This window comes from Indicator indicator, chromosome 2 (genome assembly GCF_027791375.1).
Source record: "Indicator indicator isolate 239-I01 chromosome 2, UM_Iind_1.1, whole genome shotgun sequence".
Taxonomy (NCBI): Eukaryota; Metazoa; Chordata; class Aves; order Piciformes; family Indicatoridae; genus Indicator; species Indicator indicator.
The window spans coordinates 22,882,974-22,910,923 of record NC_072011.1 but is presented as its reverse complement, the minus strand read 5'-3'; the positions used below and the strand labels follow the sequence as shown (position 1 = coordinate 22,910,923).

The following is a 27,950-nucleotide window of genomic DNA, read 5'->3' as shown; positions in this document are numbered from 1 at the left end:
GGAAAATCTGAGGGAGCTGGTCTCTTCAGCTTGGAGGAGACTGAGGGATGACCTCATTAATGTTTATAAATGTTTATAAATATGTGAAGGAGAAGTGTCAGGAGGATGGGGCCAGGCTCTTCTCAGCAATGTCCAGTGATAGAGCAAGTGGTAACAGGTGCAAGCTGAAGCATAGGAGGTCCCATGTAAGCATAAGGTAATGCTTTTTCAGTGTGAAGGTAACAGAACACTGGAACAGGCTGCCCAGAGAGGTTTTGGAATCTCCTTCTCTGGAGACATTCAAAACCCTCCTGGATGTGTTCTTATGTGATATATTCTAGGTGATCCTGCTCTGGCATGGGGGTTGGACTAGAGGATCTTTTGAGGTCCCTTTCAACACCTAACATTCTGTGATTCTGTGCTGCTGAGCAACAGAAAAATGATTAATGGTTTTATACTTCCACCGTTCCAAAGTCTGCTCCCCCAGACCAGCCCCTTTTGCTTTAAGCTATATACATGTGGAAAATGAACCATGACTGTTTCTAACAGAATATTTAAAAAAAATAACTGCAGAGGCGTTGCTTTACCACTGAGAATGCAAACAGTTAGTGTTGGAGACAGTCATCTGCATCCTGTCCTCTGCTACATTAATCCAATTTCATTTCAGCTGAGGGCAGTCTGATGTTCATTATCCTTCAAGAAGTTAGGGTTTGCTTGTCAAAGATACACTCTTGCGGTAGTTATTGTGCTTCTCAATATTGCTTCATAGTTTACCATTGCACAGTCCCAGAGTATTTTTTAAAGAATCATCTCTTTTCTTTTTTAAATTTTATCATTGGTTTAAAACCTAGTACTGCAATTTAATGCTGAAGAATAAAATAAGCAACTGGGTAATACAGTCATGGCAAGTGTCTTTGCCCACTTTGAATCAAATTTCTTTTTCTCAATTACAGAGCAGTAAAGTCAGTGACTTTTAAATATTAGAACTCAAGAAGGCCATCATAGCAGCTAATGGAGTAAGTCTGACTTTCTGTATTCTTGTTTTAAATAATGATTTTATTACCTGCTCCTACACTGTAGTGAAACCTACAGCCTTTTCCCATTATCTTTGCCCCACCCCAGAGGAGAGACACTGTTTTGCACATTTTTGTGCAGCACATACAACTCTGTTGCCATATGTGAGTCTTTCCAGCTGTGTCAGAGTACAACCTGGTATAAAACCTGCAGTCCTGTCCACATCAAGAGCTTCACAGTACTTGGTGCTGTACAGACAGAGGGAAGACCATAAACTTACAACCTAAGCAACTAGAGCAGGTAAGTGTCAAAAGGACCAAAGTTCAAAGTGTGAAATAACACGAGTAAGGGAAAAAGGAAGATATTCAACAGTTGTGCAAATCGGCTCAATCTCCCTTCACCAGGCTGCAATGCCTACCTAAAAATGTCATACATAAGATTCTCATAGTACTTTTTTGACATCAAAATGAAAAATATTCACAAAACTATGTCACTCAAAGCCCAACCCAGCCCTCAAGGGGCTGTATTTGTAACAAAACTCCTTGTACGGTCAAGGATTGCTTTAGCTCCTTCACGTACGTAGCTCTGGGAAAGAATATATACTGCTCCTTGGCCTAATAATGACACTGAGATATTCTTAAGTATCTGGTTCCCATGAATGTTCCCATTTCATGCAGCAAATTCTACTTTCTTCTTTAATTTAAGAGAAGAAAACCTGGATGTAACAGGGCAGATAATATTGATGCTCATACTAGCTGAAAATCATTTTCCCCAACTGATGTTCTTCAGTGACAAGTCATCAAAATAGTTCTGTTTGTTTCCCATTATTGTTTGTATATGAGTTTGGTTTCTTGAGCCCACTTTAAAATAACCATTAGTGTTTGTTTCTAATTCTTTCTATAGGAGTTGTTCTCTAGATTTTGTAGCACTTCTATGGCTAAAGTAATAAGGAAATATAAAAATATATAAATAGACTTCCTTCATCCTTTCATACAAATTGCACCAAAAGGCTAGTCTGTGGAAAGAGTTAATGATCCAATCAGTATAAGAACATATTACAAATTGGAATTCCGATAAATCTCTAGGTGCTGATTTATCATGTAATTATACAGTTGGAGATGGAATATTTTTGTATGATTGCTTTTCCTGTTCCTGTAGACTCTTGCAATGACCTCTTTAGCATTAAACTCCTAGTTGCATTCAACAGAAAATGTTTTGAATGAATGTTACTCAACAGGGTGGCCTTCAATGAGGAACATGGCAATTAGAGAAAAAAAGCGTGCCACAAATAGGCACAGAGGGACTGCAAGCCACGGGATCTCTTTGTGTTCTTTGTTAGCATGATGTTGGCAAGTTGTTTTCATGCAATTAATCTGTTAACGCAATCTGTCTGTGATATAGTCTCTCAGTAGTTCAGCAGACAAGGAAACTGAAATGTCAGTAAGCCACGAATCAGCAACCCCCTGCTGCAAAGTGATGAAATTACAACAGTGAATTAAGAACCTCTTGTTAGGGCTTCCTTGAATCTGCAGGATTCTTCCAACTGAATCCACTTGCATCCAGAGGAATACAAGGCCATCCAGGCTTGGTTTTGTATATTTTCCCATTTACCCTCATCCCTTACCTTTGTGAACCCTCCCTGTTACTACTATATATATTTTTTTGTTATTGTTGTTAAAAATTCACCTCTCCTACTTACAAACCAATTCCAGACTATTTCTTCTGTGAATTTACCTCTCGTCTCCCCTACCCCTTCTTTTTTTCCTTTCCTCCCTCTCTACCTTGCCAGGAAAAAGGGATGGGGGAGGAATCTCAATCTGTTATCATTTGAGCTCCTAAACTCCAGTCAGAGCTCAAAGCAGCACACTTGCTATTGGCTAATCATGTGTTGACCAAGTTTGACTATTGGCTAAATCAAAGCCTCGAGCAAATTATAAATATTACCCAACTTGTAAACAACTTGCTCTTTTGCTCTTGCTCTTTCGCTATTAAGCTCTTGCTCTATTGCTCTTGCTACCTGGGAAGAGCTATTGTGCATTTTCTGATTTGGTTCAAAATTGTTAAACTGTACCAGTTTATGGGACTATATCCACATTCATACATTAGAATCTGCACACATGTGCTGTTAAAAGGTTATAAATAATTTTATATTAATAAATAATAATTAATATTATTACTATTTCATAAAGAATTAATAACCATAACTATGACACACACTTCCACTGCTCTCTACATCAGGCTAGGAGAAAAATTCTTTTTTTTGTCTTTGGAGGTACTAAAGGTGCCATACCATTCCCACATCTTTGCTGTGCTGTTTTTTTGAGATTTCACCCTCAAGAGCCCACCAAAACTGGCACAGGGTAGCAGACAAGAAATGGGTTGTTACCATTAAAATAGCTGGTCCTACACCTATATATATAGGTGTATATATACACCTATATAAACATAGCAGTCATGACTCTTTTTGCTGCTCATGAAATTTGGAGCCAAACACATATAAAATGGACTGCTGGAACTGTCATTATGTTTATTTAACAGAGAACTTTCTCATCCATTTTCTAAACAGACAATGTTAGTTCAAAGAATCTGAAGCAAACTAATGATGAAAACCACATATATAGAATAATTTAAATATTTTTCCTTTTGAAGATGATTGAAGCATAGGATAAAAAAACCGTATTCCATTATTCTGGACACTCTCCATAAACAGTTCATATCTAACAGTTTCTCCAGTAAGTATTCAGATAATCAATATACACCAGATAAACCAATATGGCACTGATTGGGTCTTTAGAGGAACAAACTGACTGGAAAAATGAGATTTCTCTAAAGAATAAGAAATAAGATTTCTTAATGGTTTTGCATCCTCAACCCTTTGTACTTTAGGTAATGCTTTCTTGAACTTAACCTAGAGCAAATTTGTTTTACCTGAGAAAGGCCAGAAGCTGCTGGTTTCACTGCTTATTTTAGCAAAAGGAGTAAGTAACACTGGAAAGCATTAGGGATCATCCATAAAGCCAACAATAGCCTACTGAGTCTCAGCTCCTGAGAAATCCTCCTCAGAGTTGCTCTTTGCTGCTATAGAGGAATGCATTCAGTTCATTAGCCTAGAAACAGACTGGTATTAGTTTCAGTTGGCTAAATCTAGTGTCTGTGTACATCCAGACACTGCTTGCACAAGGACAGACTTTTGCTAGAGTGAAGAATTTAATCTAGGTCAACAACAACACAGAGGCTGTGGTGTCAATCATGTGCAGAGGCTTACCACACAGTTCCTGTTTTAGCCCAGTGGTTATTGCTCAGACTGATCTGGCACCTAGGAAGCCCACTGTACAGCACTGTGTGGACCAGAAGAGCAAAATGTATCTTTGACTTAGAGATCTCTCAGCCTAGGATAATGCAATAAATACTTGAGTAAGACTGCAGTAAGTGGAGCTGTTTCTTCTCTTCAAGCCATCACAGCATAACCCCAGTGTCATAAAAGTACACAGATGTAAATCACAGCATTCAGTATTAATTGTATAGGCAGACTAAATTTTAGTTCACTGCATTAGACATTAGATTTTATTTAAGAAACCAAGATGAAAAATCATTTGCTTTCTGGTCTTTCTCATTAATACCATTTGTTCATAAAATTACTAGAAAACACTTCAATAATGTACACTCCATCTAAAATAACTGAGCAGTTTTGACAATGATCAGCTCCATCCTATCCTGAACCTTAATCCAGTCAGCCTTGGCATCTGCTTTTCTGACAATGCCTTCTCTTTCTCATCACTGAAATACTGCCAACCTCAGGTCTTACTGCCTACCCTAAAACCTCACTTCCTGTAGGCAACTAGAAGAAAATACTAGTTTCCCATTTCACAGTTTCTAGGTCTCATAATTGCAGGAAAGGCTTGAAATAATGAATCATATCAGTTTAAAGAAAGCAAATAAAAACACTCAAAAACATTTTTTAAACAAAATTCTCATTATTTCTATGACAAGCTTATAATCTGAAGAGAGGCAGGTGTCTGGCTCATGATTTCTAACTCTTTGGTGTTCAAATACAAGGATTCCTCTTCACCGTCCTTTTCTTCTTCTACTTTTCTACTCTTGTATTTTGTATGAGGAACGAAGATGCCCAAATTTCTGGTAGAAATCATCTTCTGCACGATTCAGTGCTTCTTCATCTATGTAGACAGCTGGTCTCCTGGAAGCCAAAAAGTACTGCACTTTGCGCAGGCTCCATCCCATCACGTACTTCAACCAGCCACTGACGGCAGCTGTAGACCTGCCAACACCAGCATTGCAATGAACGTAGACAGTGTGTCCGTTCTCCAGAAGCCCATGCAAGAGGCAGACAGCTTGTGGCAACATCTGTATTCTTCCTAAGGGTAAAAACAATGATCCTTCATTTGCATTTGAGAAAGATAAGTTGCTGGTTGAGATTATCTGTACACCTGTTGTAGGTTAAAGGAAACTAAGAGTTTAAGAAAAGTCCTCCAGAGGATACAGAGTCCCAGGGGGCCAGGCAGCTTGTCCCAGGATATTGTAATCTGTTATTCTATTCAGTTTTCCTGTATCCCTCTATTTAAGGGAGCATACAGCCAATGCTCTCTCTTCTCTCCAGCTCAGGACATGTGTGCGCCATTATCTCTATGGTTTCTGGGGGAGAGACTTTCTCCTGGCCTTGGCTGGCAGTGAATTTCCAGCCTGTTGAAGCTAGCGGTAGGCTTGGGTCTAGTGGGTGGGGGGAGGGTGGGGTGGGGGGCAGTTTGGCTGCTCTTGGGCCTGCTGAGGCTGACTGGGGTGGAGGATTTTGGAAGACTCTGGAAGATTTTGGCCTGGTAGGCACAGGTGAAGAACTGAGCCTAATTTGTGAATGTATTCCTTTTAACTGAATACCTTTTGTATATATTTGTAAATAGAATTTCCATTTAAACTTCCAATCCAGTGTGGAGCATTTTTATTTTACTCCTTGGGAAGGGGTAAAATCTCTCTTCTGTGCTTTTGCCCTGGGCAGCTCATGGATCAAAACTAGGACTACGGGAATCTTAATGGCAAACCTGACATACTTAGGACTTTTTTCTTTCTTTCTTTTTCCTTCTTCGCCCCTCCCCCCCATCCACCCCTAATTATCCTGTACCCTAACTTTGTTTCTAGTTCCAGCATAGATTCAGACCATTCAATGTCTGTAACACGTTCCAAGTCATCCCTGGATGACTTGGAACATCACATCCAGTGTAAGCCACTCACACTGGATGTACGTGGTATATTCTTTTTTTCACAGAGACTAAGACAAGACATCAAATTACATCAAATAGTCCACCTTACTTAACATTAAATTTAGCAAGACAAAAATTAAATGCTTTAGTACCAGAAGTTTGTGAAGCTACATAGTGCTGCCATTCAAAAACATTGTCATGAAGGCTGTTACATCAGTAATAATAATAATGGATGGATGGAAACTGGAAGAGTATTTTCCTGTACAACTTAACAACAATCAGGTACTAAGCGTATGGCTAAACACCACAGAATAGCCTATCTCACTTTCAAGGGGATGAATATACTGTATTTCCTGACACCTTTCTCCCTGTAACCCTGGGAACTGAAGCTGCAAACACCAAAACCTAACGTTTTCTCACAGCAGGATTGAACACTGACATTAAGCCCTTTCAAATCCCTGTTTTAAGGTCACCTGTCCTCCCGGATGTCCTGTTACTGACATGACAGTTCTCTACCTGTGGCAGCAGTATTTCCCTCTGTTGAAAGCATTCTCTTCTGCTGGTAGGCTACTCACTTGAAAATATGCACACGTTCCAACCTGCTGGTTGGAAACAAGGTTCTGAACTGAGTTTTCAAATGGAGGAATTAAAAATAATAATAATAATTTCTGTTACCAGATCAGGTGCTATGGGTATTCTAAATTAATTACAAATAATTACATAAATGACTCTATGGAGATTAATCAGACTGGGATATGATAGTCAAAGAAAACCTATTTGCAGAGAAAGACAAATAGCACTCTCTCCATGTTTAGCCAGCGTGAATGGCAACCTATCCTATTGTACAAGCTTGCAGTCTTCCACCTACACTGTATATACTATATTGTGTATAGTAGGCTGAACTCAAGCTGAAAGCTAAAAAATGGTCAAACAGTTATCAATGTTAGATCAAATACACATACACTGCCAGACACAAAGTACTCTGCCTATATGATAATATGAATAATTTGTTAGTGATAACACACAATTATACCCTGAGTGTTAGATATATTTTTACACAAAATTTACACAGAAAAAAACCCAGTCATGAACATAAGAGATTAATAACTCAAAGGGTTGTTACTATTAATTTACTGCAAGAGCAGCCTGACCATTACCTTCAGTGCTCATGTCTGGGGTTGGCATCCAGACATAGGCAATACCTTCCTCTTTATACAGTTTCATGAGGATTTCAGGGCTCATGGGTTCCGGGTAGCGGTTGCAGCCCCAGGAATTCTGAACGATGTCCCATTCAGTCTGGAAGTTCATCACAGCTGTAATACCCAGCTCGTGCTTCAGCTTAACAGTCACGTGCTCCAGCTGCCGAGGGCAACTTCCCAGCCAGAGGTTTGGCAGAATTCTAGCATCAAGAAAACATTGCAGTGGGATTGATTTAAATATCTTAACAAGGAAACTGCCTAGTTCAGTGGTGTTCCAGCTTTAAACCTGCTTATGGTCATCACACAAGCACTGCTAAGCATAGCCTTTTCATGTCATGCAGTAAGCAGCTTCTTATTTCATTACAGTTGAGCTGGTACTCTTTGATGCTGGGGACCAAGTTCCTAACCTACCACAAAGATCCAGACAGTCTGAGGAAAAATTCAAAGCATAATTACTAGCACAGGTCTCCAAGGCATCAATCATTATGCTTGCAGCAGAAGCTTACTAACATCACAGATTAGAATAAGAAAACTCTGAAGATTCATGAAATTTGCACCAAAAAAAAAAAAAAATCCTAAAAGATTCATGGGATCCAGATCTGAACTACTTTAGTAATGTTAAAAACATAGAATTCCTATTGCTTTATAGCTGCCACTTTAATGAGGAAAGTAGACAGAAAAATATCACCCAACTTAAATTACTCTTCTGTGAGGAAACTCAAAAACGGATGAGCGATTTTTCTCTCATTTTTTTCTTCTCTTGTGGAGTCTAGTGGGAACCAAATGCAAAATTACAGTACATGTCTGGTTTCCCTCAAGGCCTGAAGAGCCAGAAATGTTGCAAGAAAACTTGAGAGACATGTGGGATGGATAAACATTCCTATTTCTGGTAGTTATATAAAACAAACTTTAAGATTTCTGTGGTTTTCCCATTGTGAATTATCATAAAACTATTGTAGCATGTCTCAAAAGATTTTGACACATATATAACTGAATATTATTTTCAAGTAAGGATTTTTAATCTGCACATGCAATTAAACTGATGATTGCTACAATTATTCACATGCACAAATTATTAGTGATCTACTTAACATTTTTTTGTTTGTATAAATTTCTATTTTGACCATGCAATCCACAAACTACATAAAATATCTCTAAGGTTGCAAATGTTATTAACTGAAAAAAAAACTGAAGCCAACCTACAGCAAAGCAAGGTCCTCAAAAGTAAAATGTCTGCTATGCATTTCTTAGGATTTTTTTTAATTTTAATCTTAGAGACAAATAGGGAAAGTTTTATATTTATTCAGGAGCAGTTATGCCTATAAACAACCCTTAAATCATTGCATAGCAATTTCCATTCCAGTTTCATAGTAGTAAGTGCTTACTAGCATTTAATTAAAATCTGTCATTGACAATGATTAAACTGTGCTACGTTACTACTGATTCAGTCAGTTTATCAATTAAGAAAACACACAGGATAAGGGCAAAAATATGTAGTTAACATGTGAAATTAAGACCCACAGGATGTCTAAAAGCCTTTTCCTTAAAGTTACTTTTTGTAACATTACTTCCAGCCTGCCCTACACTTCAGTTCTCCATCACTACTATGGAGAAAATGTTTATCTACTTTAAGGAGACTTTAGGGGATTAAACGAATAAATGAAGACTGAATTTGTGGTAACAAGAACTAAACACTAGGCAGGTGTCTGTTAAGTACTTGATTTACACTGCCCAAACTGAAGGCTGATGTGTTAAGAACCTGCCTTTAGACTTATGAACTGAGAAAACTGACAACAATTTATCATTATGAGGGAATAAATATGGAATACCCTGAAATCACTTGTATGGTTATTTTCCAGCTGTCATCACACTTAATTTGTTTTTTAATGAAGCAGATATATATTGCACTTGGTTGCTTCCCCCCAGGACCCTGCACAGCCCAGATTAAACTACTACAATTCGCTATGAATGCATCTGAAAACCAAATGAATTCTGCTTAATCAATGCATATGTAAATAGTCTCCTTAAAGACAAAATGAGTCTGAGGCAATGAAAGATTAGCATTCTGATACTTTTTTCAATGGTACAGATTGCAGTCTTTAAGCTAGAAGAAATGTTCCCAAAACGTGATGCACTGTACCTTTCACAGAGAGTAGAAAACCACCCAGCAACTGTAACTGTAGGGATCTGATACACAGGGAAAGTGACCTATCAGAGTTTACCAAGTTACTGCATCAAGCACTCAGTTCCTCCTCCATGGCACAGATGTCTATGCTGTTTCTTAAGCTCCTGGGTTACTTTTACTGATAATGGTTAAAGGCAAAAGGGCATCATATTCAAATTTCCCTTAAATACTGATCGGTAACCCAGACAATACAGGTGCTGTATCCAGATTTGTTCAATCATCGGTGTACTAGGAAAGGCATCTTACACTCTCTTCTAAAATCAGTCAGTCTTTCTTAGGAGTCACAATTCTTACAGAAAATGCTATGATTCAAGACTTTGGGAACCACACTTCATAATAACATCTATTAGGTACTATCACAGAATATTAGAGCTTGGAAAGGACCTCCAGAGATCATTGAGTCCAACCCCTCTGCCTAAAGCAGTATCTCCTAGGATCAACATAGTTCTTCTGTAAACAGCTTTAGGCTGAGTTGCAATCATTGCTGTTCCTGCTTGTGTGACCTACCTGGAGAAAACTTCAGTGACACACACAGGTGTCTCAGTACCTCCCTCTGCCAACATTGTTGGGATGTAAGATCCCTGCGCTCTTGGGGTGATTAAATCACCCACTGCAGTGCCACCCACTCTTCATCTGCCCTCTTGTGAGAGATGCTGGCTCAGGGAAGAGGGAGGGGACACTCGGTTTATGCTCTCTAGAAGCCGCTACACCATACCACGCCAGTCCTCTGATGCGCCACAGAGACAGAGCAGGCTGAGACCACAGACACAGATCCTTGACATCCTATAGGCAGGAGGGATAAAGGGAACTTTGCCCCCTTTGGTTATGGGCAACAGAGTGATCCATCATCCCTGTCATTTGTTTTGACCAAAATCCAGTGTATTATTTTAGAAGAAAAGTGACGGATTGATTCAAAACTTGCAATTCACTTCAGTTGTCTGCACCACTCTTCCTTGGGTCCCACTAAGCATCTGTGAGATAGAGCAATTTAGCTGAAACTACAAACAAAATAGTGATTAAATCACTGTGTTCTCCCTTAAGACTTTCATTTCCTAAAGGTGTGGAATGCAACTACAGCTACATGTAACTTGCAGCAAAACTTACTCTGCATTCCCAGAAGAACATATATAATCCAATTAACCCCCAGCATTTTGTGATGTTTGTATGCATATGGAGTGGATTTTGTATTGATATATTGCAATTATCCTGACACTAACTACAAGCAAGAAGCCCAAGGGGAATGTAGGCCTGAAGTGCAACCCAGAGATGTCTTTTGCAGCACTGTAACTACTGGGGACTGCTTCCAATTACGGTGCAATCCTATTTCCTCCCCTGATGGTAGTGGAGTAGGAACTGATTCAGAATTTTTTTATAAGGTGAATTTTTAATGTAAAATTATGATGTCTCTGAACCAAAAGTTTGCATTGCAACTTTCTAGTTTTAACCAAATTTAAACTGTTTCAAAGACCAAATGTCTGGTGTGAAATAACAGGAGAATGAAGAATGGCAACAAAAAAATCCTACCTCTCTTTTTCCCTGTCATTTGACACGAGATTTTTTTAAAGTATTTCTTCGGGCATAATCAAAATGAGATTAAAAAATCCTACCATCTATAGCTGAGATGTTCTTTCATCTTTTCTCTACCTTGTGCCTTGTGACAAGGCACATCACTTTAAAAGGTGATAACAACAGATTATGGTGACCCAGAGGTATCATCCTGTACATCCTCCTTCTTTTGCCATTGGCATGCTTTTAACAACATATGGGAGGTTCATTCATGTGTTTCCTGAAATACCAAAAAATTCAACAGCTGACTTCTAGGCCTTCATTGTTCTCTTCTTCTGAACCCATGACAGTGCAAATAATATGCACACTTGTTGGAAATGAGATGTTCCTGTACCTTTGTTGGAGCAATCTAGAAACATTACTGTCTATTACTATCTAATACACTGAAATGCATTTACAAACAGAAAATAGTTTGAAATTACCAAATTCTGCTCTCCAGTGGAAGATCTAAAAGCTTTCAAATATTGTTTGATATGTAGAAAGCACCATCCTCATAACCATCCTTGCCTTCAAAAATATTTGAATGTCCAATATGAATATGTCCTCCTAACGTCCAATATGAACAGTTCAGTCACAGGTCACAATGGCATCTTCCTGTGTTCATAATGGACACAAAGAACAGATTATTCCCTTCCATTCTGCAAAATCCCTTTACCTACATGAAAATTACTATCATATCCCACAAAGCCTTGTATTCTTCACACACACACACAAATGCTTGTCATATATTCAAAACATATGATGTTTATTTGCTTTTGAATTCTCCAGCTGGTCAACATCTTTCTTAAGATATTATGAGCAATACTGGGAAGAGATCTAACCATTTCTGAGCAGAATTGAAGATTAGTTACTTCTTATGCCTCAAAGACTATATTCCTGTTTATAGTTCCCTGTCTGTCCTTTTACAGCATGATGCTGTCAACCTATATTCAACATGGAATTCTGTTTGTGAATTAAGATCTCTCACAAGAGATGAGCCTACCCAAGGAGAGAATAAATAATCTTAGAATAAATAATCTCAGGCACTCACATACATCACTGGATTATAAATTAACCATAATCAATTAGAAAGGGAAACAGTATATGCTTGCAGTGATGCTTGTTATTGCTTTTCAGAGAGGTCAAAGTGGTAATATTAGCCTGTACATTAAAATGAACTAAAAATAATAGAAAATGTATAGTAACCTTCTAAAAAAAAATCAATAGTGCCTGTATATTAACTATTTAAAAATATTACAGAAAAATGAAAACGTTAAAAATACAGGAGACATCAGCTAGTTCTTGTGAAAATACTTCTCATATGAGGGCAGAATAAGGTTGTAGCATATTTCAGAGTTAATTGAATGACTACGTAAAATATATAGGAGGAATAAATCAACTGGCCCTATCTACATAAAAGAGGTAAATAATCTTGACTCCCATATAGTTTTACCTACAAAGATATGAGGAAAATGGCAGATTTTTTAAAATCCTTTTTTTTACTCTTACATCTTCCTCCAAAATACTGACAACATAGGTAGATATCAAAACAGAGGACTCATTGGTTTGGTCTTGTACAAGGATCCTGCTTTCATTATATTATCTTTAAATAAAGGACAAAGAGATCTCTCAGGAAAATACCTCTTCATCAATGAAATAATAATGTAGAACTGAGGGGTTATGACACTAACGTTTCATTGCAGATAGTACAGGGCACGTGGATAAATGGCTGTGGTCTTAATTCTTTCTCTTGCTGACTTACTAATAAAGTCTCCTTGCTGAAGCCAAGCTGACAGACCCTTTGTGATAAGGTGCTTGACTTAAGAAAGGTTGACTGAACACAGTCTGGTGCACTCAATTGCCCAGCACACAGAAAAGTGCTACTGGCCAGAGCAGGACAGCATGGTCTGATGATACTGTGGTCTAATTCACAGAGCACCAAGGTCTAACAGGTAGGTTTAACAAGATCGTGCTTATCAATAAAGGTAGATTAAATGGCCATGACCTTAGCAGAAGTCATCAGAGAAAAGTGGTGATTAATGATAAAATAGCATCCTACTGAGACAACACAGCTGCAGACCTTGTAAAAACTACTTATATTTTTGAACACAAAAATTACTTTAACCTAAATGCCAAAGGTAGAAGGAACAGAAGTCATCACTTACAAATTTTTCTGCTTTACTGCTGAAAGAGTGCAGTTTATTGTGAAGTTAAGACTTCTACCTCAGGGCTTTAAATGAGGAGAATTAAACAGACTACAATGTACTTCCAAGGTGGGGTTATTATTATTATTTGGCACTGTGATGAGAAGCAATTAAGCTCTGGCAAATTTTCTTCTTAGATGCAATTTGGACTACTTATCTAGCCTCTCACATGGGAGCAGACTTGGCAACTAAAAAGAAACACCTGCGTTTATCACTTTAGAACAACACTGTCAGTTTAGCAATATGCAAAGTTTCTCAAGCCCTTGAATTCTGAGTGTTAGGCTTAGCAGTATCCTATTTATTCTATGTCCACAAATTTACGCATGAATGTAGCATCAAACTACCTACTGCTACAAAGCAGTTCCAGTGGTACAGTGCCCCCAGGTTCTGCTGTCTTAGGAGGAGGCATAGTAGCATCAGCTTGATGGCACAAAAGGGCTTAGATGACCCCTTTTCAGCCACCAGTCTGTGTTTACAGCAGGTGATATGGTGCACTCTTCTGGTTATAAGACAACGGGTGACCATGTGTGGTGGGTTGAAAAGCCTAAGCACAGCACAGCTCCCCTCATTCATAATCTTCTGGTGGATTCTGACTCTGGGGAGGCCTGTAGGCTATGTTTGCTTTATGGATTGTCCTAGCTTTGAATGCACCAGGGACACAGGATAAAAAGAATCCATGTGAGTAGAAGTAAAGTTAGTCATGTAACAGATGTTTAGTAACAGATGTTTAGTCTAGGTGAATCCACAAAACTCTCTGTTTATGACCCATCTTCTCTTCCAAAACAACCCCAAACATTCCCTTACAAGGAGCATAAGAGCTTTATTAGAAGAAACTCACAAAAACATCTTATAAGGACAGATGCAGAGATCAAGGACATTTTTAACATCCTATATCCTGCCGTAGAAGGTAATGTATTTGATGAACACACCTAGTTCACTGGGAAGTAGATCATTTCCCACATTGCAAAAATTACCGTAATACTTGGATAAACAAGCAGCAGCACTATGCCTAAAAGTCACAAAAAAATCCTTCTGCTCAATTCAGTACTAGAAGACTGTCATCAGGAAGAATGGAAAAAAGGAATTGAAACATTTGGAGAGCCCAGCAGAGAATACCAGCACAATCAGAGATCTAGAGGATGAGGTTTCAGAGAAAAGACTGAAAGAACCAAGGGTTAATATCAAAATTAAAATAGTGAGATGTGCTAGCCTCAACTACTCTCTGATACTGGGGAAAAGGATAGGCATTTTCAAGCATATAAGAGAGCTATAAAGTGGCAGGATACTAATTTTATCTCCAAGTCTACTGCATATTTAAGATCAGGCTGGATAAACCTGGAATGATGTAAATGTAATTGAGACTAAGAGTAAGAAAATGGACTGCATGCTTTTTGATGTCTCTTTGAACCTATGATCTATGATACTATAATCATAAACTTTCATTTCCATCTCTGGGATCACTACCTATATTAATTTATCAAACTCTTGAAATAATTTAGGTTCCTTGTCCTCCCTGCACTATTTGAAAGGTTATGCCAGAATTCAGACATCATTCCTTTGATGTCAGAAACCTTGTTCTAACTTACCCTCTAAATTAATTCAGAAGCAATTAATATCCATTTGATCTTAGAGCAAGTTCAATTTCAAGAATTTTTCTTCCTCCTTTGTACTAATTCCTGCATGACTTTTACAAATAGTAATATATCCTCTTTTTCGGGCTTCATTTAACTGCTGTCTGTATCAGACACCAGAAGCAGTCAAGCTATGGTAGCACAGAGTTCCTTTCAAACCAAGCATTTTGCTCCAACTTCAGGTTCATAAAAGCTACACAGCCTGCAGAAAATGCCCTCATTCATTCCCAGTTAGCTCAGGTACCTGTGTTTTGAACTGTGGTTTGTGATGAAGGCATGCTTTATGTCAAGGAATCCCTGACACAGGAATGAAAAATGAGTGTTACACCATTTTGTATTTGAATTGGTTTTGCAAAACCAAATTTGCTGTTCCCATTCTTCCATTGTGCAAAGAGGATGCAAAGATCTCCTGACAAGAAACTTTGGAAGTTCCTGTGAAGAAGGCAATACAAAAGCAGCAGTGTATCCCCATTAACAGGGACTGCACCATAACTTCAAAGGTGAATTCATAGATTCATAGAATGGTTAGGTTGGAAGGCACATTATAGATCATCTAGTTCCAGCCCCTATGCCGTGGGCAGGGACACCTTCCACTAGACCAGATCAAACAAGGCCTCATCCAGCCTGGCTTTGAACACCTCCAGGGAGGGAGCATTCACAACCTCCCCAAACAACCTGTTCCAGTGTCTCAGCACCCACACTGTAAAGAATCTCTTCCTAATATCCAGTCTAAATCTACCTTCCCCAAGCGTAAAGCTGTATCCTCTTGTCCTATCATTACAAGCCCTTGTAAAAAGTCCCTTTCTGGCTTTCTTGTGGAAGGCTGCTGTAAGGTCTCCCCAGAGCCTTCTTTTCTCCATGCTGAACAGCCCCAACTCTCAGCCTAACTTCTCCCATAAGGGAGGTTCTCCAGCCCTCTGATCATCTTTACAGCCCTATACTAGACCCACTCCAGCACTTCCATGTCCTTCTTAGGCTGAGGGCTCTAGAACTGTATGCAGTACTCTAGGTGGGGTTTCACGAGAGCAATGTAGAGGGGGAGAATCACCTCCCTCATCCTGTTGGTCATACATCTTTTGATTCTGCCCAGGATATGGTTGGCCTTCTGGGCTGCAAGTGCACATTGCCAGCTCATGTTGAGTTTTTCATCAACTGACACCCCCAAATCCTTCTCCTTGAGACTGCTCTCTTGAGCTGTTCCTCACCCAGACTATATTTGTGCTTGGGATTACCCTGACCCAGGTAAGACCCTGCACTTGGCCTTGTTGAACTTCATGAGCTTGACTTGGGCCCCCATCTCCAGCCCGTCCAAGTCTCTCTGGATGGCATCCCTTCCCTCCAGCATGTCAATTGGACCGCACAGCTTGGTGTCATCTGCAAACTTGCTGAGGGTGCACTCAGTCCCACTGTCCATATCACTGACAAAGATGTTAAACAGTACTGGTCCCAGTACTGACCCCCGAGGGACGCCACTTGTCACTGGAATTACTGATAAACCGCCCTGATACAGCTGATCTCTTCAATGCCAGGACTAGAACACGTTCCAAACTTGTCCTGCCTTGGGAAATGGAAGTGCAAAAGGGATTGTAAATCATCTTTGTTCTTTTGACACTATAATAGATCAAACTTATCTAGTGTTTCTAGAATAAGTGTGCATACTTCAATAAATTCAGTTGAATTGCCCTTGTAAAGCTTGCAGTACATTTGAATCTATACAGGGAAAAAGCACACTTCTCTCCTCTCATTTATCTCATTCTATTAAAATGCTTAACACCGATTAATTTATATCTTAAACAATTTTATAAACTACTTTTTCTCTACTTTAGGTATATCAAACTAAAACAGCTAACTAAAATAACCTGGCAATACTTTATATACATGACCAAAAATGAATTGTGCTTTCTTTCCTGTATTAAAAATGAAATATCTTATTTCGTATTTCACTACATAATTCTACAGTGAAGATAAGAAAATAATCATTCATAAGCACACCAGTGCCTTGTAGGACAGGGTGTCCAGAGCAAGCCTTATAGGATTTAGTCACACTTTATTTTCAAACATGCACACAAGACTTCTGCTGATGCCTAAGGAGCACAATGTATGCAGCAGAAAGCAGGAATTTGCCTTTGTAGGGAATGACTCTTCTTATACTTTCATTCATCTAAACATTATCTGAAGGAAACAATGTGCCAATTACAAAAATACAGGCTGAGATGAAGTTCAGGTTCCAAGGCTTGCACTGAGCAACCTGGAAACGACTCTTCCATTGGCTTGTGAGGATTAAACACTCCTATTATAGAATCTTGTCTCATGCAGCCATGGTTGCCAATGGTTACTTCCTACATGTCTCCCATAGGTTGCCAACATTCCCATTTGTTTTGAATTAGAACAAATACCCAGAAACACAAGAATAGCAGGCTGCTAAACTAAGCCAGATTGTAATGAGCCATGAATCTCTTGGCATTAGGAATGAGAACTTCTAATATCAATATACAGCAATGGGAATGAAGCCACTGCTGACATCTCTGAGATAAAGTATCTTAACTAAATTCACTTAAACCACTACAGATGAACTTTAAGTTGGCACTCAAAAAGTTTCAGGAATTGTTGGTGAAAATATCTTTAGTCTTCTCACAGAGTTTACTTTTTTAGCAGCTGCTTTCTAATGCTTCAGAAACAAGCACATAATCATTGAAATTATGTAAATGCAAAACATAGTTTATTGAAAGGTGGCTTTGGATCCACATGGCAGCATATGCACATGTACGAAATGCTGGAGTTCCCTCAGAACTGCAACAATCAAAGAAAAAGCACATTTATCCCTTGTGGTACCAACCAAATGCAACAGTCCTGACAGGACCATATTCATTCCAGTTAAGATATTTATCTAGAATTTCTAAACTCACATCAGTTCATTCATTTTAAAGAGGGATAGACACATTCTAGAGTACCACAGGCTGGGCAACAGCATCTTAGAAACATTGAGAAAATCTGAATCAATGCATCACCACAGCCAGCCACATAAATATCTAAAAAAATGTGTTCACACAACAAAATCAAATCGAAGAGACAACAGCTGCATGGTGCTATCATAATAAAAGTACCAGACAGTATTATTTTAGCTAACATACTTGGTAACTAGATTATAAACATAAAGTTCATAAACCTGGTGGATGAGTTGCCAGTCTCAATGGTTGGGGCTTAGACTGTAACAGAGCTACTGAGAAGCCCCAGAAGGACCTATGTAAGTCTTCTTAAGACAAAACTGCGAAGTGTAATAGGATCGCTTGAACAAGTCTTATATGTCAAAAGGGAAAAAAATAATTTGACTTAAATTTTATGAACAAGCAATACTGAAGGTTTTATTAGAGCCCAAAGGTTGACAAGAATTACCAGGGGTTGTCTATTTTTTAAACTGCCATTCTCTTTCAGATTTTTTTCTGAATATGGAAGCAACCCACTATTACATGGACTGAGCAACAGTCCTCTGCAACATAAGCAGTAAGTTAACACTGTGTTTAGGAATGGTGTTCACATGGCCAAGCCTTCAAGCTGGCAGCAAGATTGCAGTAATTATTTTTTCAGGGAAGCTGCTTATCCTCCTTACAGATTTTCACTTTGGGAAAGTGAAGGCACTGGATGTAACTGCTCCAAACACTTTTGAAAAGCAACCCTGGCAAAGCTAGATAAACTATTAGATTTTAAAATAAAAAAGGTCCTAGAAGTGCACCAACACCCACACATGCATATGTAGCATCTAGCATCCAGCCCCTGAACTAAAAGACAGAGCCATGGAGAGTCTTGCTGCTGGCCCATGGTGGGTGAATGGATTTTTTGCGTGAATGCCAGCATGCAATTCCTGTGGCTCTTCACTCCATTATTTTATAGGTAAACAGGTAGAAGGAAAAGGAAAGGAGGGAAAATGAAAAAGAAGGGAAAGGGGGAAAAGAATGGAAAGGAAATCCTCTACATCATTATTGATTTTATTTATATTTTACATTTTCTTCACTCTGTATTAAAACTGAAATGCGTATTTCCCTTTTTCCCTCTTCTTATATGCTTAATATTTTCTATTATTAAGTTTTTGGTATCAAAGGAAAAAGAGGCTTCATTTAAACTTACAAACCCTAGTGTCTTGAAGCAATCAGGAGGAAATCCATATCTCTTATAAATTGGCAATGACTCTCTGAAACTAAATTTCCCAAAGTACAAGCATTAAAGGAGGGAACAAGAAACTTTCAGTTCAGCCTCTTCATATGATCCCTGGGAAGACAGAATTAATTTCTTTGCTTTGTCTGCTTGTTTGTTGTTTTTTTTTTTTTTTTTTTTTCTTGCACACAGAAGAATATATATGGGAAAATATACCAGTGATCTGATAATCTCTATTTACTCTTGGGAAATAAAATACTTCTGGTTTTGAGACAAACTGTAAGTAAATCAGACCTACATTCAACTTTCCTTACCAGCCAGTGGTAATAAACTATCGGATGGTGTCACCTTTCACATTTGGGGACTCAAAACCCTTTCATTTTGAGGCTTTTTTTTTTTTTTTTTTTTTTTTTTTCTGTAAGAATCATCTGCAAGCTGGCTGGGCTAACAAACCCCAGGAGCTGTGCCTGGAAAAAACATGGGAAGGGTAGACAAAAGGATACACTGCAAACACAAATCCCTGGTTTGATGGTTTCAGCAGTTATAAACCACAGAATTCCCTTAGGGAAATTCTTCCAATAACAACCAAATACCTCATTTTGTTCCCTATTGGTAAACAAAACAAGCAGTAAGGCTGAGTACTCAATCTTTGCTTTTTAAAAAAGCTTCCTCTATGTTCAGATAAACTATGTTAAGAAATGCCAGTAATGAGAGGGCACCTAACAATTGCATGAAAAAAGCTATGAGGAAATAAGTATCTGAGACAACTGAAACATCATCTTTGGTGATAGAGCAATGCTGCCCCTTCCCTGTCACCCTGGCTGTGAGCTAAATTGCCCAGGATTTTACAATCTCAGTCAATTTCGCTCACAGCCAGTAACACCTGCAAATTGCTTTCCAGTGGAGACAAAACTTTAGTCCCTCGCTGACAGCCTGAATGTTAAAGAGCAAAGAGGCAGGAAAACGGGCTCAAGACCTTTAAAAGAAATACAGATGAGGGACAGAAAGGCACAGTAGAAGAGATGAGAAACAATAGTTTTTGCTCCCTAACAGTGCCCTATATAAAATTCATACTTACTAGACTATCAACATTTGCCTGCTATATCTTACAGAGAAAAACAGAAAAATAGGTGTATTTATTCCTCAAGTTTTTTTATGGAGGATTCCCAATCTTCCTTGTTTTTATCTCCCACAAGGACACAGAAATGTTAAGTTTTTCTTAAGAAGTAAGGAAATAATTTTGTGCAGCAACACACCTATGAAAAGAGCAAAATGATTGTAAGCAAATATTTCCCGTTACCAGTCAAGCTAAACAAAAGCACTATTATATTTTTTCCAGCTGCACAATTCAATGGTAATTCTGAATTTATACTGAATTGAGATGGATATTATTCATTACCATAAGCTAGAAATGGGGTACAAAATAAAGATGAAGACCTGGCCTTCATTATCTACATACAAATTCCTTCAGGCATAGCAATCCTCAATGCATCATCTCAGGACAGCTTCCCACTGACATCTGAGACATCCTATAGCATCTGGAACACCTGGATGGGACTCAGATATGGCTAATGAGCTATAGGAAGCCATGTTCCTGTAGTGCAACAGTTCAAAGCCAGGCAGTAACCTCTAGAAGATTTCAAATGACACTAGAAATCAACATTCAAGCAACTAGATAGGCTATTTAACATCTCATTATAAATCTATAGAGATCACATCAGCCTTATCAATAAAGTTTAGAAACCAATTCAATTCTCCAATTCATTTTAAAGTAAACACTGGTGACTACCAGTGAGTTGAACTGCTGTATATGGACATACGAATTTAGTTGTCTTAATCTCAAACTAAGTCCCATCATGGATGTCTTTAAGAATAACGGTACATCCATCAATACCAGCAGAGTGCCAACACTCAAATAGGAATAACTGCACCTCCTACAACCCAAATAAGTTAATAGGAGCTACATTATTTCCCTTCTCCAGAGATTCTCATGCAAAAATTTGCTCAACCAGTTTCTTGTTCTTTACCTCAAGTAAAGATGCATGTCAATCGAGTAAATGCTTATTTTCCTCACAGGAAAATTACTACAGACAAAACTACAGTGCTCATCAGCAGAATTCTGCTTTAGCGCCTCCAGAAGGTAAACAAGAAGCACCTAGATTTTGCCCTGTGTCATTTCTCATCCATGCACCTATCTAGATAAATACTTTAGCACAAATCAGGAGCACATATTTTATATGACTCTCCTGATCATCCCTTCTTAACAATGAAGTTATAACCTACATTACTATGGCAACGTTGAAGGAAACTGTCTTACCAACAAGTTACAAAGCTTTACAATGTTTGCAAGAAGCAAATAAAAATAGTATATCCAAGTATAAGGGTTTGTTTTCATGTTTTGCTTTGTTTTGCCTAGGTACATAAACACTGATGACAACAACACTTCTTTTCAACTTCACAATTTCTTGGATTATATCCAGTTACAGGAACATCCCACCCACTCTAGAAACAAAACATATTAATATTTAATGGCATTAATATTTAAGTGCAAAAAAGCTACTGCTTTGATCCTGCTTTGGCAGGGGGGGTGGACATGATGATCTTTTGAGGTCCTTTCCAACCTCTAATGTACTGTGATACTGTGATACTCTACCTGAAAAAAAATCATTGTCAGAATCCACAGTTACTCTCATGCAGTGAACCCCCCATTACAGTCTTCCACATTTAAAGCTTATTGTGTATTCCTCTTTAAAATGTTTAGCAGCCATAACAATATTTTGGTTAGAGGCTAGCTATCTCTGTCTGAGGAATTCACTTACAGAATCCAGTTTAGATGCACTTCACATGCAAAGCATGTAAAAAATATTTTTATTCATCAGTTTTAGGAGACATAACCCACAGAAAGCACACACAATGAATAAAATTACAGCTATAAAGACAGCAATTTCGAAGCACAAATTATTGTTAAGATGACACCATAGATGGCAGCAAAGTGTATGCCCTGAAATGAAGAGGGAGCCGTCAGACATCATATTTGAATGGCTAGGCAAAAAAACTATGGGAGCCTACTACTTATCAGGGAAGCATTGTGAAACCTAAAATTTATATGAAAATGGAAAACTGTAACTAGATGGCTTTTCTGCTCAGTGACATTCATTCCCATAGCACCTAATTCTGCCATCAAGCATCACTGCCTCAATGCATCCTTTAAGGATTTTGTAATTTCAGGTGTCACTCCCTCACTTGCTCCTTCGCAAGGCCTTTCTTCTGAGAATTAGAGGCTAACACACTCCTGATTTACAAGTTTTCTGAAGTCATGTTCTCCCAGAAAAGACTATAATAATTCCACTTTGCTTTGGAAAATTGCTGCGTCCTAAAAGAACTCTGCTGTAATTTGAAAGCATCTTACTGCAGTAATATCTAACATGAAAGAAAAAGAGACTGTTATTTTTTTCCTGGATCAGAATTCAGTAATATATGTTATTATATGTCCAAAACATGAACACTAACACCACAGAGGTATCAGTCATGACCCTGTAGCTGCAGGCAAACTCCAATTCACACCTGAAAAATACAAAATCCAAATCCTGCTATGCTTGAAAAACACATCATAAACTCTCCAATCTGAACAACCAACAGAAAGTGAGTTCTCTAACTACAAGTTTAAACATAAATTCACTGATTCCTGAGTGAATACATCTATATCAAATAAGAAAAATCTGATTCCTCAGAGCAAAGCCATCAGCCTCCACATTATTCAGAATGATTTTTGGCCACAGCAGGTAGCAGGCTCATCTCATCCCGCTGCAGCCCATTTAAAGTTGAAGCACATGTGTCATGAAGAAGCAGGGTGGGAGTGAACCTCAGAGCAGCTGTTTTGAATTGTAGTGATTAGATAAACGGCAAATAAAATCAGTCCAGGGCTCATGTAGGAGGCAGGTTGACAGAGATAAATTTTCCTCTCCAGCTAATTTGTGCATGGCAATCCTATTAAGTGGAGCAATGTAGAGGACAGGCTCACTTTCAAATTTTCATTGCTAAAACACCTCTTTTCAGCTGCCACCATTCTGTACACATTCTGCAGCTGGCAGGACTCAGAATTTGTGCTCATAAAGCTCCTTGCAGTACTGCTGCCTCTGTTAGAGCATAGGGAAAAGTAACCTCAGCTGGGTAGTGCTACAATCTGATCATACACTGAGTTTTCAGCCATACAGGCAAAGGGACTGGCTCTTTGCCTCTGTTTTGGACAGGTTGGGTTATGTTGTTGCTTTTGTTGGATTTTTGGGGAGGGGGGGTTGATATGAATTTCCATAGTACTCTTCTAAATCAATAAATTCATTACAAAATAAGAGTGTTTTTTTTCTACTCACTTCAGCTACTCTGCCCCTCAAAAAACAATCTTAATTAGCCGGTAGTTTGAGGTTGCTTTGTTATAGCCAGTAGAATGGTGATTCTGCACCCAACTGTTAAAAGTTAAAAAGTCATTTAAGGCTGCATATCTTCAAAGTACTAAAAATAATTATGTGACAGGACTGTTACTGGGTATGCTTACTCAATATAGCTCAAAGAAATAAGAATTACTTATTGAAGATGTACATATAAGGTTGCCTCGCAATGAAAGTATGTGTGTGTGAGGGGAACAGAGGAGAGCCTCACCTGGAAAAGACTACACAACTCAGAAAATTTTCTCCAAATATTCATTAGCTTTTTACCTGATTTTGGAAACACACAGTTATGGAGATAAAGCAGCATTAAATGGATCACTGCAGTCTCTGGAAAGGAAGATAAGTTAGCCTTTGGTACTTAGATATTCACTTTTGGACAGTTGTTCTTTCTCAGAAACTTCCACTGCCAAGCAAAGATTATTTGAGACTGACAAATCTGTGCTTTGGAATAAACAAGATCTCTTCTCTGATAGGGTGTTGGAAATGGATGCTTAAGATACAGATAACAGTAGAGTCGGCCAGGCATATTATAGAGGTTAAGGAAGTCTCAAGGAAAATGTACTCAGCCACACAAATACCTGTATACACCTAACAGTGTTTATGAATCCATACTATTCCAAAAGATACCAAGAGAAGGAAATTTTTCCCTCATACACTGCAACTCTAATGAGAAAAAGACAATTCTTCTACCCTGTGGGAGGGTGGAGACAAAGAAGTAGAAAGAGGAGATGAGATGGTGAGGTTGGTGCAGCTGAAAAGATAGTCTGGAGAAACTAATATAAAGCAATGCTAAGACCTGATGAAAGTATGAGGTGGTTTGATTTCTTTAAAAATTACAAACCCCTTAGGGATCATTAACTGTTCTTTAACCAACACCAGCTGTGCATGGTGTATCAGGGCTGCCCACATTGATGCAAGCATAATCAACAAATTCGTTGCCATATTCATGACTGGAGATGGGGAAAAAGTTACAAATGGTTCCAAATTCCTCAATGCAACTTTGTTAACCACCAGTGCTAATGCCGCTGTTCTAAATACAGTTTTTGCTTTATCTGGAGTCCTAAAGGCGCTTTATTGTCTCCTAATTCAGGCCAGAATGCTTCACTGGTGAAGCAGTGGACTCAAGTTTGTACAAAAGTACAAACATTTTATGACTTGTCTTAGTGTTTCTTTTTAAATGCACATGCACAAAAGCAGAAGTCACCTCTAACAGCTGTCACTAATTGCAGTTGCAGCCACACATTAAGTGATAATATGTTACCCCGAAGTTCTGGTGCTGGAATATAATATTTTTTGTTTCCCAGGAAATGTTCTTCAGCAAATAATCACAAACCAAACATATACAGGCATATTTACATGTGTATTTGGACAAGCATTTGAAAACAACAGTTCCTCATAAATTCATCCATAAATTAACATTAGTAATTTTCAGATGTGATACAACTTAACATACCTATATAGGCAGCAGGCATCCTTGAACTCAGAATCTCTCCTTTTTATTGCTAAAAGTGACATTTAATTGCAAAGAAGTGTCAAATCTTTGTTAAACTTTACTGTTATATACAAACTATCATTCACCACTTGAAATTCAAAGTTTGTTGACATTATGTCAAAACAGATTTTCTGTGGGAATACTTGACACCAGCCAAGCCCTGCACATTTCTTTTACCTGGAGTAATGGATAGCTTGATGTCCTGCAATATTAAAGTAGAAGTCAGTTGTATGTTTCATCTCATCAGTATGTCCAGAGACTTCAATCCAGTGTGCTATTGGGAGGCAGTAAACTCCATCTACTACATTGCTCTGGTTGTAAACACAACCTCGATCATGGTGGGGCCCATTACCTAGAACAGAAGAAAGGAAAACTGCAGACTGCATATCCAGAAAAATCTTATGAAAGATTTGCAGATGTGAACTAAGCATTTAAGGCCAGGCTGCCTGTTCAAACTGCATTTCTCCTAACACATTATTGTCCTCTGAAATAGTTGTAAAAGAAATGCTATCACAAAGCAAATGTTCAGCACTAATTTTTTGCAAGTTATTAAAGAAAATAGAAGACTCCCAAACAATCAATTCAGAATAATTAATTTCATATATGTGACTATAGCATTTAATGTGTCTGCTCTATGACCTCCCTCTCAGGGGTCCAGCTTTCTGTGGCCTAAGGTCTAGCTCTCACATGGCACAGCAGAGTCACCTTGTTTATTTCTAAGGAAGATGACAAGTTACATGAAAGATGCTGCAGAAAACAAAAAGTACGGCCATGCAAGTCCAGAAAGGCAAAAACACAAACCAGCTTTTGTTCAAGGTAACTGCTCATAAAACATGTTTTAAATAGAAAACAATTAGCATCACTTACATGTTCATTTATATATTTACAGAATGTATACAGCTAGGAAAATGGGCACAGCTTGGGTGACAAGCGGAAATCATTAGATGCATAATCCTCAGTTCTTCGTTTTCCACCCATTTTTAAACCTTTCCATATGAGTTCCCCCCGTCTAAAGCAAGGTGCATCAACCTCATGGTATGAGGTACATCTAGGCAAAGATGCTTTAGTCTCATCCTCCTTGCATCTAATCTATGGTAGAGTTACATGACTTCATCAAACTCTGAAAAGCCTGCCTAGGAAAATGTAAATACATCTGTTCTCTTACACTGGCTAGACCCTCAGGCTGACCCCAAACCTTGTATGAAGACTTTGATATATTTTGAAGAAAACCCCCACAACCCCACTAGTCTCCACAGTGGAAATGTATCACAACTCCTATCAAAACATTCTGCTCAGACACAGCAGTTGCATGCTTCCTCTCCAGCGTTTGCAACAGAACAAAGAGCACTGGTCTTGAAACACACATGCTGCACGTAACATGAAACAATTGGGTAGGCCTCCAGGTACTTGTAATAAGAAATAAACAATTATTTGTGTGAAAGTTTAATTTTTGGAGAAAAAAAAGTATACTCAAGAAAACACTGAGCACCCTCAGAGATGTGGGGGCATTTTAAGACATTTCAATTTTTCTGCTCCTACAGCCAGTAATAAAGCAAAGGAAATCACTTCAGTTTTGTCCTCACCTGTTCGTCTTTGCAGAATAGAAGCACAAATTGCCCTTTGCAAAAGGGCAATACACAATAGGAAACACATTTTTCCAGCCCAAACCACTTCTAAATTAGTATTTGTCTTAATCTTGTTAGTATTCATATTGTTCCAAGTGGCAAAACATGTTTAATTTTTTTTTATTTTGAGGAAACACATACAGAATTGTTTGAAAACATGTAAAATTCAACCCAAAAAAAGGGTAAATTTAATATCTGAACAGTACTGATCCTCCTGCTAATTGACCATGTGGACTTTCCCAATTAAAGAACAAAAGGAATTTGAAAGAGTTTACTAGATGATACAGGTCCTATTTCGAGCTATAAGGTAGTGCTCCTTTTCCCTCAAATAAGGTCCAGAACAATTCTGTTTAAATTCTGCCTTTGTGAGTTTTCACAGCAAAAATGCTTACCTAAAAGAAAAATTTAAGAACAAGTTTCTAGGCATTAAATTATAAAGTTTCTTATTGCTTTTGTGACCCATGCCCCACCTGATGCTCTCTCTTCTGCAGATAGCTGCTGAGGGGAATCTACTGATGCAGGCAGGGAACTGCTGGAGAATAAAGCAACCAGTAGCTTCATTTAGATAAAGCTTCATGAAGAGCTCTTTCAAAATCTGCATGACTGCATATATGGCTCTTGGTTTAATGTATGAAGGACATCAAAGTGGCACATGAAGGAACACCAAACAAATGATTAAACTCAAAGATCTCCACATAAATGATAAATGGTACTGGTAAAAGATGGAAACAAGAACAAAACAAAGCAAAACCAGACAAAGATATAGTAAGTAAGGAAAAGATGTCCAAAGATCAAGGACTGGAAGAAGATAAGTGGCAACCAGAAGAGGATCTTCTGAAATTTGATCAAGCCACATAAAGTAATGATGCAAACAAAAATTTTTGTTTACTATTTTGTTACAACTCTACTGCAAGGATGAAAAAAGTATAATCCAACAATCTGCCAATAGTACAGACTCATCTCAATGCAGAAGACAACTGCACACAGATTGCATAATGTTCTGGGAGTGCCTGACTGCTGATATTATCAGCTTGATCTTAAAAGGTAACAAGCAAAATCTCAGTCAATTAAATTTCTGAGCACAATTAAACATTGTGAACAAAAAAATCATGAATGAATGAAAAAAAATTATTGCCTCTTCCACTGTCCCCACAGAGCTCCTTGCAGCAAAGCTGCTTAGTGTACTGCTGAGCCACAGCTCTCCCAGCTGCTTGTTGCATATTGTTCTACCTTTTCCTGTGTGAGGGAAGGTATGCAGAAACTCCAGGGCAC

At 38.3% G+C, this 27,950-nt stretch overlaps 1 protein-coding gene across 1 annotated transcript in view; it reads right to left on the bottom strand.

Moving 5' to 3' along the window:
• Positions 1 to 5,085: 5,085 nt before the first annotated feature.
• EPM2A (EPM2A glucan phosphatase, laforin) overlaps positions 5,086 to 27,950 on the bottom strand; it is a 29,754-nt gene continuing 6,889 nt past the window's right edge. Inside the window, exons 2-4 of the mRNA XM_054399108.1 lie at positions 25,231 to 25,405; positions 7,361 to 7,602; positions 5,086 to 5,366 (exon numbers count right to left, since the gene is read on the bottom strand). Of these exons, the coding sequence (XP_054255083.1) occupies positions 5,086 to 5,366; positions 7,361 to 7,602; positions 25,231 to 25,405 (698 nt within the window). The remainder of the gene's footprint in view (positions 5,367 to 7,360; positions 7,603 to 25,230; positions 25,406 to 27,950) is intronic.